This window comes from Microtus oregoni, unplaced genomic scaffold (assembly GCF_018167655.1).
Source record: "Microtus oregoni isolate MIOR12 unplaced genomic scaffold, Mior012 000000F_ref0000247, whole genome shotgun sequence".
In the NCBI taxonomy this organism is placed as follows: Eukaryota; Metazoa; Chordata; class Mammalia; order Rodentia; family Cricetidae; genus Microtus; species Microtus oregoni.
The window spans coordinates 55,393,996-55,411,246 of record NW_024543059.1 but is presented as its reverse complement, the minus strand read 5'-3'; the positions used below and the strand labels follow the sequence as shown (position 1 = coordinate 55,411,246).

General features: G+C 40.2%; 1 protein-coding gene across 1 annotated transcript in view; it reads right to left on the bottom strand.

Annotated features, from left to right (window-relative positions):
* Positions 1-13,417: 13,417 nt before the first annotated feature.
* Positions 13,418-17,251, bottom strand: part of Ptgfr (prostaglandin F receptor) — a 31,414-nt gene continuing 27,580 nt past the window's right edge. Inside the window, exon 2 of the mRNA XM_041660469.1 lies at positions 13,418-13,996. Within this exon, the coding sequence (XP_041516403.1) occupies positions 13,694-13,996 (303 nt within the window). The 3' untranslated portion in view covers positions 13,418-13,693. The remainder of the gene's footprint in view (positions 13,997-17,251) is intronic.

Sequence of the window (17,251 nt, the reverse complement as noted above, 5' to 3'; positions counted from 1 at the left end):
GAGACAATGTGCTCAGACCTCTTCCTGTGGCAGTATAATTGATTGCTCACAGGAAAACACGTGATTGTTCCTTTAAAAGTGGAATCATTGTTTTTCAGGAAAAAATCCTTAGTACCTACAACAGTAGGTGATGTGGAATTGCCTCTGTATGCTGTGAATACCATTGGTTAGTGAATAAAATTGTTTTGGTCCTGTTGCAACACAGAATAGGGCAAGGCAGGGATTCTAAACAGAGAGAGGAGGAGAGAGTAGGCAGAGTTAGAGAGAAGTCATGTGCCATGCAGGTGACAGATACCTGATGCCGAAGGACAGAACCTTACCGGCAGGCCACAACCACATGGCGATACACAGATTAATAGAAATGGATTAATTTAAGATATGAGCTAGCCAATAGGAAGTGTGAGAAAATAGGCCAAGCATTGTTGTAATAATACAGTTTCTGTGTGATTATTTCAGGTCTGGGAGGCTGGAAAATAAATGAGCAGCCTCCGCCTACAAGTAGGTACCATGGCAACCAGGACCAAATAAATTCATTTGATCCTTTCCTCAATCTCTCACCACCTTATTTTCTGAAGTCGGTTTCTTATTAGATCTGGAATTCACTGATCTGGCTATGTTGACGGGCCAGCAAGCCCCGAGGATCCTGCAATCTCTGCCTGCCCAGCACTGGGATTCTAGGCATACTCTACCAAGTCTATGAATATGGCTGAGGTTTTTTGTTGTTTTGCTGTTGTTTTTATTTATGCTAGGGATCAAACTTGGTTTCTCATGCTTGCTTGCAAAGGATTTTTACCAACTAAGCCATCTCACTACCCACTCCAATAAATACCTAGTTAATAAAGGAAAGTTGGAAGAGTACCATGCTACTTGAGATAATTTGCATCCAAGTTAATTATTCTATCCAAATTAGAAAGAAATCATCAGTCAACATTTTGACATGAACGTCACAAACATCTGGCATTGGCATGTCTCTGAGTCTCCAGCTGCACTGGAATTATTACTACTTTTTGCTAATTTGAAAGTCTAAAATTCCTACTTATGGTGAAAGATAGAGACTAAGTCATGCTGTGTATTCTGAAGGAGAGACTGCAAATGTTGAAATTCAAACTGGATGTCACAGTTCCCCAGGCATAATGAAGCATCGGAAAACCCTGGAGCTAGGCTTTGTATAAAGTGATTAATGACAGGATTCGAGTTATTGTCATTATCTCTTCTTGAAAAGGACACCTGAGAGCATTGGCGGCTGCAAGAGGACTGTTGTTGAATGCTTTGCCAACCTCTGAACCATACTGTGGAGCAACGAGAGGCAGGACAACGAGGGCATCCAGGCTAAGCTGCTGACGTCATCCCGGCTCCTTCCAGCATGGGAAGTTGGACAAGGTCACAGATCTGGGTTTCGTCATCTCTAAAATAGAATAACAGTCATGTATGTTGTGCCTCCTACGAGGGTCTGCCTGAAATGTCACTTTTTATAGCAAGCAAAAGCTTTATAAAGCTCTTCTATTTTTAAATTTTGACTTAAAGCAGTTTACAAAACCACCACCAAATGTTTTAAACACTGAGGTATGCCCCTGTATTCCTAAGGAACGGGAGGTTTTGCATTCTTCGGCAATTTATTTACTGAAAAGCTTCAGTTAACCTGATGGTACTCTTGGTAAATAACTGCTTAATAAAAAACAAAAACCAACTTCAAAAACAGCTCAAAACTCTCCACCTCCTCCCCCTCTTCCATAGTTTCTTGAACCCCGAGAGGAGACGTGTGATGAAGACATCCCATTTGGGACTCAGTTTCTAAAGAGAAAGAGAAAGAAGACATAGACTTGGGTGGATGGAGAAGTGGTGAGGATCTGTAGGAAGTTGGAGGAAGGGAATACCACGATCAGAATATAATATATGAAAACAATTAATTGAAATATCCATGGTTAAAACAAGTGTATTTTTTGTTTTGTGAAATATCCAGTATGGGTTGACAGAGGTGTGGAGGAGCAGTGTACCCTGGTGCATATAATCATCCTGAGACCGGGGCAAAGAGGAAGTCTGCACTGTCTTCAGTATATGTCTGCATGGACTACTCTGGGTGCTGACATTACCCCTTCTTTAGAGAAGAGGAAAGAAATACATATAATCATACAAGGAAATGGTCTTTAATGAGGTAAGTAAGTTAAAGTTGATTGAGAAGGTGGACCCTAACCCAGACGTGAGTGATGACCATAAATGAGAAGGAATACAGACACAGAGGGAGGGCTATGTGAGGATGTGGGCACAGGCCACCTGTCTGTGTGACTATTTGTATAACTGCAATTGAAGCAGACCTTGGTTGAATGATGAAGGAACTGACCCAGTCCTCTGCTTCCCTTACTCTCTGGAACTATTCCCTTTTGTTTCTCAGTAGCAAACCTTGGACTAAATCTTTATTTAGACTATTCCTCTTAGTTTGTTAAGGATTTTGTACTATATTACTATAGAATGGTAGCAAAAAATAAAAAAAAAATCACTTCTCACACATCTGAGAGCTGAAAAACTGACAGTAAACTACACATAAATCTTGTGTCTGGTGAAGGTCTGTGCCCATATTTGAAAATAGCTATCGTCTTCATGACTCTTCACACAAAGGAGGCTAGAGAAAAGCAATTCCTCACTCATCCCTTCCTCGTTTTGTCTTGTTTTTGGAGACAGGGTTTCTCTGTGTAACAGTTCTAGCTGCCCCAGAACTAGCTCTTGTAGACCAGGCTGACCTCAAACTCACAGAGATCCGCTGGCCTCTACCACCCGAGTGCTGGGATTAAAGGTGTGTGCCATCACTGCCCGGCTTGTCCTTTCTTATATGGGTACTAAAGCCACTCTAGGGGCTCCACCCTGGTCATTCCTGTGTAACTAGTTACCACCAATGGCCCCACTTCTGTCTTTGGTCAGAGTGGGGTTTGGTGTTTCAGTACCTGAATTTAGGGAAATTTCAAGGTTCAGTTTATAACACTGTTGTTGGTATTATTTAGCAATATTTATTGTAAGTTTTGGTTTCCCAGAGCTTCTCTAGAAACAAACCAATTAAGTGGGTAGTATGCCAAATAGATTTGGTTGAAATCTCAGGTTTACAGATTATGGTGTTTTGTTTATATATTTCTCTCATAGCTGAGTAACTTAAAGTGAAATGAAGAGGCCAAGTTTCTAGGGTTGTCTACTACATAGGACTACACATAGGAATTTCAGCCATGTAACCATCAATACAGCCCTTTGAGATCCACAAAACTATAAAGATGGAAAAACATAAACTCACTAAAAGTCCTTTATGTCCACTCACAAGCTAGAGAATATCTTGATATTTAATTTTTCATATATTTTATGCATATTAAACATGTATTTTATTTTAACATTGAGTTATCTTGAGTTTTCCCTGACCTAACATCACTGAGGTATAAAGGTAGCATAACTTTTCATGTTTTCATGTAGAGCTTTCAGACATTAATATTCTCTCTCCAGGTTATAAGATGGTTCTTTGTGGCAAGCTTTTATTTGATGAGGAGAACCATTGTATTTATTAATATTTCTCACCTTCTGTAGGAGGCTCTGCCTCTGTCACTTCATGGGGTCCCTGAAAGCTCCGGAGACTCTATTCAGAGATGACTATTCTAAGACTCTGCACGATGCTTTCTGAAAAGCTGGCTTCCTGTGACTCCCAAGATTTTGCTGCACTTTTGTGTGAAAAGGGTAAGAAGGACAGGTGGGCACGAGGACTGTTATACACAAAGGGATCATTTAACAGGGCACCACTGAAGGAGAACTCGGGAAAATTGTTCTAAAGTTTTACAAAACCAAGTGAAAAAAGTAAAGAAAAAGAGAAAAGAGGGGTGGAGAGGTGACTCGGTGGTTGACAGCACTGGCTGCTCTCCAGCAGAGAGGGTTCAGTTTTCAGGTTTTTAGACTACGGTGATATACATATGTGAGCACCTATACAGGATCTCACAAGCATCTTCTCTCCACTCTGAAGAGATACAACACCCTCTGCTGTCCTCTTCTGGACCAGGTACTTATGTGGTATGCAGACAGACAAGCAGGCTAGACACTCAAGCACCTTTATAAGTATTCTAAAACATATTTTTGCATAAATCTTCTCAAGAATGATTAAATAGGAACAGTACAAAGACACCAAAATTACTTTATAAGGAGATTAGCTATATGAAGTCACATGGATTTATCTTTAATAAATCCATTATACATACACATTTAATTTATAACCATCTTAGTTAGGATTTCTTTTGATTTATCTATATATTTTACTTATCTATTTATTTTACATCCTGGCTGCAGCCTGCCCACCACCATCCTCCCCTCCCAGACCCTCTCCCTCACTCTTCTCCCACCCATCCCCCAATGTCCTCCTCTTCTGTCTCCATCAAGGAAAGGGCAGATCTTCTATGAGTGTCAATAAAACATGTTATATCAAGTTCCAGTAAGCCTAAGCACCTGCCCATGTTTTAAGGCTGGGCAAGGCGACCCAGTATGAGAAGCAGGCTCCCAAAAGCCAGTAAAACAGTTACAGCAGGAGGACCAAGCTACAAAGCTGTAACACATATGCAGAGCGCCTAGGTCAGTCTCATGCAGGCTCCCTGGTTGTTGGTTCAATCACTTCAAGCCTCTGTTAGTCCAGGTTTGTTGATTGTGTGGGCCTCCCCATAGTGCCCTTGACATCTCTGGCTCAGAAGTTACACAATTCATCAAGCTTTTAAAAGCAGTGGCCAACTGCAAGGAGAACAAGACTCTTCAGATGTTGAACCACTAAGCAGGTCTCCCAAGGATACAGCTTTCTCATGTCACCACCCATGCTGTGAGCATGGACATCTCTGAGTGACCCATGCTCCTGTTAGTCACCTCTCCCCCGTGCGACAGTGAAAAATCCCAACAAAGTTATCTGGTACAAGTTAGACATGGCTAGAGGCGTTTCCTTTATCTATTTTCAGTGCCCTAACTGGGATTAATAGGCGTTTATTTACATAATCAGAGGAGGGCCATACAACCATTACAAAGAAGAGAAACTCCAATGTGAATACAGGGCAGTATTGAAACTAGTTAGCTTTAGGCACATAGCACAATGTTATGTTGCCTTGCTCGGCATATGTGGACCCTGGTTTAGTTCCCAGTGTACACACACACACACACACACACACACACACACTCACACACAGAGAGAGGGGGAGGGAGGGAAAGAGAGAGGGGGAGGGAGAGAGAGTTTATGTAATATTCTTTACACAGTAACATCTATGTCAGGATTTTGAACGTAAGAGATTTGCTTAATTCCGACATAGTCATTTCTTGGTGTTCACAAGGGATACCAAAATCTTCAGGTGTTCAAGAATCATGTAGAAAATGAAATAATATTCATATCAAGACATCATCCTTTAAATCACTTCTAGGTTTTTTTATGTCTTTATATAACTGTATTGCTTAGAAATAATATCAATAAAAAGATGTCTACACCTGCTAAGAAGTCAAGAACAATGGCACTGGGTTTTGATCCTACTGCACGCAATGGCTTTGTGGGAGCCTAGGCTGTTTAGATGTTCACCTTACTAGACCTGGAAGGAGGTGGGAGATCCTTGGACTCCCCACAGGGCAGGGAACCCGGTCTGCTCTTCGGGGCTGATGAGAGAGGGGGAGTTGTTTGGGGGAGGGGAAGGGATATGGGAGGCAGTAGCGGGGAAGAGACAAAAATCTTTAATAAATAATTAAATAATAATAATAATAAGCCTCTACTGTACCCACCAAAAAAAAAAAAAAAGATGTCTACACAATGATCAACACATTGGCACTGTTTCATAAGAATGCTTTAGATCTCTGACTGGCCAAACCCCCAGCTGTGAAGTCTGTGGGTGAGGAATCCACTTTTTCCTAACACTAGGTAGCTGGAATTCTCATTAATGGATCTTATACAAGAGCCTTTTGAGCCTTACGAGGCAGGCAGTTTGTATGACACTTTAGTTAAACTGTGATGGTTTAAATTTCTTTTCCCACCTGTAATGCAGCCAGGATTCTTGGAAGCTGTGATTTTAGGTAAATAATTCCTATTTCATATATTTAAAGTGATATGAGGTTACAATGGCAAAATGGTGTCATAATAAAGATAAAATTGGAGAACTGGAAGCACATGAATCTAAAATTCTAGGCGGAAAAGGTTGATTTTCATGGCTTCATGAAGCCTGTGGGAAATCAACTTCGTCTTAGCACAGAAGCAGAGAAGTGGTGAACACCCTTGGCGCTGATGAAAGAGACCGGAATCTCACAGAGGAAAGGAGGCTTTCACTGTCATTGCAACACGGCATGACATCTACAAGGTTTATGCTCAAAGCTTCCACAGTGGAGTTGTGAAACAAAACAAAACTAATGTTCTAAGTAATCTCACAGTTTCGTGTTGGGTCACATTCATAGCTTCCCTCAACCACATGTGGGTCCATGACTTTCAGTTTGATACACCTGGGACAGGGGCTGTTTACTCCCCCAAGATGATACGCCGAGGCAAAGAAAAGAAGGCCTCTCTTTGTCACATTAAATGGTTTGAACTTGATCTTGTGGGCAATGAAGAATAAAATCAAATTTCAAAGCAAAGGAGTAAAATAATTCTTATTTTCATGAATCAAATTTTAAATTTGTTGTGAAAAGTCAAAGTACTAACTGCTCACGAGAGAGTAGGAGGAAATACAACAACCATAGCTACACATCAAGCAAATGTAGCCATGCCTGACCTGCAGTGGCCAAAGCAAGGAAGAGGGAGTAGAGAAGTCTTTCAACAGCAGAGCAAAGGATGGCTGGCATCAATCAAAGTACCACTGAACACGGATGCTCTAAATGCAACCTCTATCACAATGGTGTCAACATTTTAGAACTTAATGACTTTCAGACTAACTTGTAAACAGTATTCAGAATTAGAGTAAAAATACTGAGTTTTGTGGAGAGCTTATCATCTTATAAAGAGTTATTGTTAATGCCTCTGAGAAACAACTGATTTCTAACAATGCTAGATCAGCTTCTGCTCTCAGATTTCATGTTTTCTTTGGAAGTTGTTGGTATTAAAATCTTCCCTGATTGCTCTCCAATGCTTCTCCTCTCCGTACCTCAGCAATCTAGTAAGTTCTTAAACACAGATCAGGTGGGTGATGCTAATGCTAGTCAACAGGCTAAATGGTTGTTGTTTCCTTAGTTCAGAAAAAACTTCTATCTTAACTCTGAAATAAATTTCGGCAAATTGGTGCACAATAAATTTTTATTTTTGTTGGATGTAAGTTATAATAAGAGTAAATTTATGAAGATCTAAATGACCTGTCTCACTGGGGTCAAAGATGAGCTCTCTTGTGTGATGTGGGATTCTTCTCTGTAAGCTGTGAATACCGTTAATAAAAAAAAAAAAAAACTGGCTTGGCCTGATAGGGTAGAACAGAGCTAGGCAGGGAAAACTAAACTAAATGCTGGGAGAAAGAAGGTCAGGGTCAGGGAGAAACCATGGAGGCGCTGCCAGAGATAGACGTGCTGAAACTTTGCTGATAGGCCATGACCTTGTGGTGATACACAGATTAATGGAGATGGGTTAATTTACGATATGAGTTAGCCAGAAATACACTCAGGCTATTGGCCAAACAGTATTGCAAATAATATGGTTTCCATGTGATTATTTCAGGACTAAACAGCTGGAAACTAACAAACAGCCTCCTACAACAGTTGTGTATTTAGGAAACATGGAAATGAAACCCAGTTGGTTTCCTAGGTGGACATTGTTACACAAATCCTGTGCTTTCTTCCTTGGGCCCAAAGTACTGGGCTCTTTGTAGAAAACTTTTTGCTCATCCTAAATTTTACCACCTGCCTAGTTTAGATGAAAAAAAAGCCTTTTTAACTCCCAGGTCACTCCCGAGCTTTGTTTTTCAGTGTCTCTGTGAGGAAATCTCCTTATAAATTGAGCTCACAAATGCCACAATTCTAGAAAAACAACTCTGATTACTATTTCAGCTATCCTAATCACTCAAACTTTGAAGCTAGTGTCAGTGGCCATGAGATCCCAGGTGGATGTGAGGAGAAAAAAAAGAAGAAAAAAAAAAAAACAACTCCTAAACAAGCCAGGTGATAGTGGCACACGCCTTTAATCCCAGTGCAATGGTAGGCAGAGTAGGCAGATCTCAGTGAGTTCAAGGCCAACCTGATTTACAAAGCAAGTTCTAGGACAGCCAGGGCTATTACACAAAGAAACCCCGTCTTGAAAAAAAAAAAAACTTTGAAAATACATAGTAACCAACTATAAATTCCCCTCAGGAGGAGGAGGAACATCCCTAGAGGAGTGGAGTCTTGCAAAAGGGTAGCCTGGGTTTCTGAGTCTATAGATTCTGGTGTGTATGTGCATGTGTGTCTGTGTGTCTGTGAATTCAAGCCCAACCTGGTCTATAGAGAGAGTTCCAGGACAGCCAGAGCTACACAGAAAAATCCTGTTTTGAGAACACGAACAAATAAATCTTTAATAAATAAATGGACCTGATTATCAATGTGTTTTTATTTTGTTCTTATCCACTTAATCTCAATTGCCATTTTAATCCCATTGAATAGAATCCATTTTAATAATTTACTTGCCATGGAACAAAGGTATTAACCCCCTTGTCATCTTATTTGGAAATAAACACTCAGAACTCATCTAGAAAGCCAACAACCAACTAAAGAATTTTTTAGTTTGGTGGGAAGTGATTTTAAAACCAACTGGACTCAAACAAGAGTGGAAAATACCAAGATCAAAGAAGAGTAGAAATATTGTAAACATTGGAATCATAGGAAGGAAAACATAAAATGAATCCAAATGGCCTCAGATTCTTTTAAGAAGGAAGGAGGAGGGAGAGACCCAAAAAAGAAATGTTTAGCTATGAAGTCAAACTTCAAATAATATTCTAAGAGTTTAGTAATGAAATTTCATCTGTTTTCTGAACAATCCTTCTAAAACTAGTAAGAGGCTAGAGACCAGCTAAACCTTGTCTCACTATCTGCTTGGGTTGTTTTTATACAACTTCTTGTCCATATTCTTTTGGCAGACATTTTTTTCCCTAATCAATTTGCTTAGAGTTGGGGAGAAAACTAGGCTAGGTATGAAACAGCCAGTATGGAAACAGCGATGAAATTTTGCATTGTTACATAGGTCATTTATTTGTTCTTTGTGCATTTCATGCTGCAACATTTGGCTGGTTACCTGCATGCTCAAAAAGAAATATACCAATGGTTCCCAAAGTGTGTTCTTCAGACTAGCATTGCCTGATACCCTCATCTGAAATCTAATTACAAAATACATTCCTCTCCTACAACCCCAAACTTACCAAACAGCAGGTCACAGCAGTTTGTTTTAAGAAATCGCGCATCTCCAAGGTATGCACACCAATATTTAAGACTTGGTCCCTGTGTGTCAGTCACTGTAGCTGCATCTCGATGTCACTGTCTGTACTGCTGCTACAAATTGAATTGTGACCTTCCAATTATATATTATAATTATTTTTGTTAGTCAGATCTTTCTATGGTAACTAAGGTCAAAATGATAACAAGAATGAATCCTATTAAAGTTTGTCTGTGGCTGTCCTCCTCAGGAAAAACAGGGGCATAGATGTTCAAAGAGGGATGGCCACATGAAGACAAGGGGAAAAGACACATCTACAAGACAAGGAGACAGACCCTAACCATACACTGATCCTTCTAAGCTTCTGCAAACATAAGAAAAAGTCCAGCTAACGTCACTGGCTAGGCTCATTGTGGCTCTTTGCCACAACAGGTCCAGCAAGCTAAATACCTTCCTATCTCACCACAAACCATGTGATGTGAATAGCAGTGTATAATGGTGGCAATTCAAGTTTGAGTTCTCTGAAGTGAGTCCAATGACTAGATTGCTTACTAGACAGGAGCCACGGGCAAGGTGCAAGCCTTTGTAAGGGTTATAGCACTGACATTTAAAGCTGTTTGATATGGTGGACTTCTGTAGGGGAAGTGAGGCTCAGATAAAAGAACCAGAAATGACACAGATGAGTGGGCATGGGATGAGTAACTAAAGCATAAAAAGAAAATTGAAGTGCTCACCACGTAACAACAAATATCAATGGAGAGTCCCACATCTGTACGACTTCCTAAAGCCAACTAACCTTTTGTGATGAATATTAGCCCATGCTTATCACAAAGCCATTTAAAGTTTCAAGCCAGCCAAAGCTTTTAGACAGCATGCAGCTCATACTGATGCAAGTAATAGTATATACATATTATTATCGTTTACTCTTTTACTACAAGTGTGAATAGCACAAAACCCATTCCTTCACATAACAAAGGAACCACTAATTTCTTCTCCAATTGAAAAGTGTGAGTAATGAGTTGAAGTCCAACACTATTTACCAAGTGAAAAACCCTTCTGAGAACCGGGTAATGAATTAAGAAAATGTACAATCCCAGTTTTTATATTCAGATCCTAGAAAGCAGTTCATAAGCAGGCAACCCAGCATTTCAATAAAATCTCATTTTATATATTAGTGAGTACCCTTATTTAGCTCCTAACCTCACATTCAGCACAAAAACAAGACAGAATGAACTTTTAAGACTGAAAATGAGAAAATAAAACTATTTTCTGCATAACAGATACTCATTTATGTGCGAGTTAGTATCTAGGAATTTTCTGCTTCATATACAATTAAAAGATACATTCTGTCTTTAGAGTATTTCTGTCATCTCATGAAGCCCACCAGCAAATAGCAAGTTTTCTGTCGGTACCCACAACTAATTCAATTCAGTATGCTCTCTTGGAAAAAAGTGATATGCCTTTTATCCCATTTTCATTAAACAATTACAAAGACTTTAAAAAGGTCTGACATGTTTAGTGCTTATTTGCCTGTAAGAATGTTATTCTCCAGAAACCAGTGTTTGGATAGTGTGTGAAGGTACGTACAGTAGGAGACCTCATGAGACAGATTATAAATGTCAAAACAGAGCTTACACACTCACATCTGTGAGCTTGTTGGAGACATTTCTACTATTTATTATATGAATAAGAACAAATTCAGTTTACACACTGATAACTCAGGAGTTATCAGTGAGTACTTCCCTCCATTGCTCATTACCCAACACACTGTGCGATAGGTCAGCTTATTACCCAACATAACAGCGACAAGGACAGTTTTGGATTCAGGTATACATTAATTTTTTTTCCAATTTTTTATATTTACACTATCTGTTTAGCCTCATCTCAAGATCAGTTAAATTGCCCAAAAAGTAGGCTTAGAGAGTATGGATAAATTACCCAAAATCTGTAGAGATTAACTCCTTTGCCACTTCCCGGAGCCTTGCCCCCACCACACTATGATGTCACAGCATGGTCTCATTGCAGGTGCACATGGGCAGGGTGACAGCATAGCCATGAAAGGGGCTCACAGAGAAGGGACCCGGGGCCTCAGAGCAAGTTCTTCTCTGTGTCTTTCCCCAGCTGAAATGCACAGACATGTGCGCTGCCGAGCTTCCCCAACTACGACGAGGGCAGATGGAGACTGGCTTCTTCGTGTTGCAGTTTATAGGATGCCAATGCCTTATTGCTATTGGAAATAAATATCGGTTCTGAAAATAAGTGAACCATCCAGAAGTTTTTCCAAGCTGTAAGTGCTCTTGAAATTCAACATGATAACATTTATGTAATGTAACAGCAATCACAAACTGTAATGGCTTTTTACAATCATATGCATTATATATACATGTGCACATACAATACATAGACACACAAATTCATACACATAATACATTTACACTTGAACACACATACATACATGTATACATATGTACACCACAATAACCAACACGTGGTTGTCAGCTTAAGTTTAAACTGGGCACAACCTTTTACAATGTCAGGTCCAATTTGCAGAAGGACATTGTTGTCTATTATCTGACACATTCTCTACATGAGAATCAATTTTATTGTTGATGTTCTTATTGTCTTTAAGTTACGATTGTTGTATAATTATAGTATGTATTCCTTGCAAATTCACTACAAATAATTTCCTTTATGTCTTCAAAAGGCTATTTGCTGATTTTCTTTGAATTTACTCATGAGAATTTACCAAAATCAGTAATCATAGCTAATGTAAACTATCAACCAAAAGCAGAAATTTATAAAGGTACTAATTTAGTTTTATTAAATTCTCAGAATTTCTAGAATCCGAAATCATGTTTACAGATAAAAGCTAGTTTCGGAGGCTGAAGGAACAGCTTAATAGTTAAGAGCACTGGCTGCTCTTCTGGAGGACCTGGGTTCAATTCCCAGCACCCCCATGGTAGCTTACAACAATCTGTAATTCCAGTCCCGTGGGATCGGATGCCCTTTTCTGGTCTCAATAGGCGCCGGAAAGATACATGATGCCCAGAAAGGCATTCGAGCAAAACACCCATACACATAGCAAAGGAGGGGGGAAGTAGTATTTTTAAATACAGTCAAACTTGATGAAAGCAAGAACTTTTTAAATATAAAAATGCATTTCTTTGTCAAACATAACCACTAACCCTGGTCACCAGTGAAGCTACAATGCTCCGGATGACTACCGAAACCAAAACTCTTTCTGTTGAATTACACAAACAAGAAAAGAAGTGTGAATTATGACTGGGAAACTTGGGGACAGAGTCTTGTCTCTTGGTCTCTGGTTAACTACAACAATAGGTCTCCAACTCAGCCTAATCTCAGATCCTTCCCCTCCACACTGATAACTCGGGCCTTTGAAAATGTGGTCCAGCAGATTCGGTGAAACTGCTGTCAACAGAACTCCCTATGCCTGTGTTTGTAAAGCAGAAACACACTAGCTGCAGACAGACTTTGTTTGATTGGTTTTCTTTTATTCTCTGACACAGAGATGACATCTCAGATAAAGCAATATTTGCCCTGTGTTTGGCATGTACCACTGGGATCTAGATGGTTTACAGAGCCCACGATGAGGCTTAGTGGGTGTGCTACCAGGAGCTGAATCTGAGCTAAGATCAAGCCTATGTTTCTCTACAATTTTCAGAGGAAAAGAAGATCACTTAAACACTGATAATCAATTACTTTATAGAAAAAAATTCTTCAAACAATAATTGGCCTTCATAAAAACCAGCGCAAGCAAGGACACGTGTCAGTTGTGACAAAAACGGCCATGCTCACCAGCCTCACTGGGTCAGGCTGACCCAGCAGATGTAGTGGTCTTCACAAGCCACTGTGCATCCCACATGTCATGGTCACGCAGACATTGACCAAGGGCATGTGGACTGGTAAACCGACAAGAACCACACACACAAACAACTGAGTCTTTTGTCATTTTGAGCCTAGCCTATAAGTCAATGAAATGACCATTTCATGGTATAGGTAGCATTAAGGTATCTTGGAAAATAGGTAAAGTTCATTGGCATCGGGCTTCAATAGATTCATTTATTCCAAAAACACAAGTCACACAACTAAACTCAAAAGTTGCGTTCCACTCAACTCCACTGCATTGTAACCGTCTACCTCCTGTTGACAAAAACAAGTGAAAATGCACAACCATGCAGCAGCCAGTACAACAAATTCAGAAGCTGTGTCCCTCCAGTGTACTCCCGATCCATACACCGCAGTCCAAATTTTCCAGTTAGGCTATCGATCTGATTGACTGAGATGTTTCCAAAACTCCCCCCGATTTCCTTCCAGCTCTGCATCGACCTACAGTCCTGCTTCACTAGATGCTTGCTGACTCTCCTTCTCTGCCACTGGAGACTCAGAAATAGCGGCGACCTTTAAGGAATTCTTGATGGAGCTGAGCTCCCAGATGTGCAAACTGATGATGTGCACCCCGCAGCAATGACTGGCAAGCTTATACAGGTTCTTAAGGACGGCCTTCCGCAGCAGAATATAGACCCAGGGGTCTAAGATCTGATTCCACGTTGCCATACGGAGAGCAAAGAGTGTCGTTTCACAGGTCACTGGGGAATTGTTTCCATTTATTGCAATGTTGGCCATTGTTACCTAGAAAACAAGCAAAACAGGGAAAGCTGTTGGTCACAGGCATTGCTTTGGTCCCATAGTTTTCAACTTGACTACAGATGTGACATGACCTTTGTACCGCATCCCACAAAGCACTGCTATTTTGAAAAATACTGGGGAAATACGGTGTAAACTGTGCATGCGATTTTAATTCAAATTGACATGAACACTACAAAAATGATATTCCATTGTATAAAACAGACTCATGGGGGAACAAATATTGATATCAGCAACTAGCCTTATACTTCTGGGAATACAAATTTTAAATAAATACACATTTGCTTATTCAATAGAAGATGAAAGCATAGTTAAACAAATAAATTATACATAAGTTTTTAAAACAATGAACTTTGCTGGACACTGTAATACTGGTATTCTAAGAATCATGAGTTCATGGCCAGTCTGAGTTGCATAGAGAATCTCTGTCTCAAAAAGAAAATAAAAAAGAACTTTAGAATTTCCCTTTAAGTAGCTACAATATTACCAGCCTCTTCACCTGATACCAACAATCCTACTTTTCTTCATCTCCCATCTTTACTCAGCATACATTCCCAGGAGTCTGCATGGAACTTTCCAAAGGCTTTGTAGAAATGACTCTCTACATCAAAGATGGCTTAGCCATAACAATGTCTATTTTGGTGTCCTGTGTCCATTTTGCGTATACATTGTTGTAAAGACCATTTGTGGGACTGGTCGTCATCCTATATTAAAATAAGACAAATCACCAAGTCTAGCTTTGACTACCACACACGAAGTACCAAATAAGAGAATATTGAAAATATCCTGTCTATGAAAATGGATAACAAATAAATTAATAGAAGATAATTCAGAAAAATTATAACTACATTTGGTCCATTGAGCCATCTGGATTACAAGATTATAGAGCAAACCTGAACATTCTAAATGAAAAAATACCAAGACTGCTGTAGGAAAGAGAGGTCTCTGTCCACATCAATGGCATCAATGTCTGAAGGGTGGGGCCCTTCAACCAAGCCTTCATTGTCCTTACAGCACACTCCACAGTGGCTGCTGCATGATGCACCCAAAACTTGACCCTCACAACCTCAGATCACAGGGACAAACCCTCTGCTCTCACTGCTTGGGAGGCCTCACTGGTCCCAGGAGTATAGCACCCTTCTGAGCATCAGCTCAAATTGCTTTTCTTTTAAAATACTCTGCCATATTTTTCTGGTCACTAATTCCTACCTATTCTACAACCTTCACCTAAGAATAGTCTCACCTCTCTTTCATCATCCCATCAAAATGAGTTTGGAGCTGAGGTGCTTCTGGTTCCTATCCATGCCTACTTAGCCACTCACAACACATGCCAATCCTGAACTGATCTATTCATTTGTGAGTTCTTTTTATTTCTATTACCGAGTACAAAGTCGACACTTAAAATGTACCTCATAAACTCATTCACGTTTTTATTCCTCGAGGCTGTGCCTCACAGGCCAACTGATCACCGGAGAGACCTTGGCCCTCTCCTCACAAAAGTCCAGTATTTTGAGCCACTTAAACTTTCTCAGTGCTTCTGCAGCAGCATAAACTAATGGGGATTGCAGGGTAGTTTGATACCCCTCAAAAGAAACAGGATCTTCATCCCAAGCAGATCCTTTGGGAAACAGCTTCCTTTCCAGGAAAATAATGAATCCAGCTGCAGACCTAAATGTGCTGCAACCAACGAAATGAAAAGTGTATCTTGCAGAGAGCCCCTGGATCAGACGCAGCCTCCGTTACTGCTTCCCCTAACCATGCAATATGACCGAAGAAACCTACCTATAGGGGTCTCAGTCTTCGCAGAAAAGGGCCAGGACTTGATGGGCAATTGGAATGCGGTGTTTTCACTTTGCTTTTCATCTTCACTCATCCAATACCCATTTACCTCCTTCGGCCAGGCATTGAGCACAGGCTGCATAAAGCAGACACTGTGAAATCTGTCACCTGTCTGTGGGAATCTTATCATATTGGTTTTGGTTCAAGAACGAATGAGTAAATATTTATCTTGCCTTACAAATATAAAAAGCATATACTTTCTATTAGTGAATAAACCATGCCCCTGGTATCTCAAAGCTCAGCCAGACACAGCCCTGTAAATTTGGGAGCAAACGTTTTCCATGCGATCGCACCAAAGAGCCAGGCTTGTGCTGGTGACACGCACATTGAGAGAGCCTGTGACATGGCGGCCCCCCTCTGACTGGCCTCTCTCCTGGAACAGTAGTTTGACCACCAGATGACTGCGAAGAGGCAGTCAGTCATCTGCTGAAAGAGCCCATGTCCTAGCCTCTCTCTAGAACACAGATCCAGTGCCCAGCCATTCGTCACTCTGCTTTACACGGTAGCCTCAGCCATGAAGAGCAGTTACTCCAGGGCCGGATCATTAGTTAGTCATCAAGAAAAATATAGGCAGACTATTCCTGTAAACGAAAACACCAATTATGATGTTATTGATAATAGTACATCACTGATGGTTTAGAGCAATCATGGTATCCAACAAAGGATAAATTGTGGTCATAATGGACTATATGCAGGAATTGGTGTTGGGATTTAGTGTTAGCATAAAGAAAGTAAGGCACCAAATGATTTTTATATGATCTCAATTCTGAAAAAGAAATGGCATTTTATGCATGCAATAAAAATAGAGGTATTTATCAATGTTTCGTTGGTTTTCCTTTGTTTTTTTGTGTAGTTTAATAATATTTTAGTGGGTTCACACATTGCTTTATTAAGCAGTACCTCTCCCAGCTCTGGGAGTTTGTGGAAATAACAATTTGATTAAAGAATAAGAACACATGGGGGCTGAGTCCATGTTAGCTAAAGTTTTGCTATGGAAAATATTAAACCAACATATATTCTGTGTTTGCATGTGTGTTGACCTGAGTCAGGACTCCAATGGCCATTTAGAAGTGAAAGCAGTGGTAAACCAGACATGATGACACAGAATCCCAGCACTTGAAAGGCTAGACTCAGAGTATCTCAAGTTTGAGGGCAGCGTGGGTTACATCACAAGAGTAAGCAAGCCTGAGTTATGTGGTAAATCCTTGTCCCCAAAACAGAAGACAAAATCAAACAGTAACGGCAAATTTCAAAAGTGTGTTTATGTTTCTGTCTCTTTGAGCTTCCAAGAAACAGACTAATCTAGCAGTGAATGGATCTCACTGCAGACTGTCCAGGTGTTATGTCCAGGTGTTATGCAAGCTTGCCATGATACTGAAGCAACACTTAAGAAAAATCTTT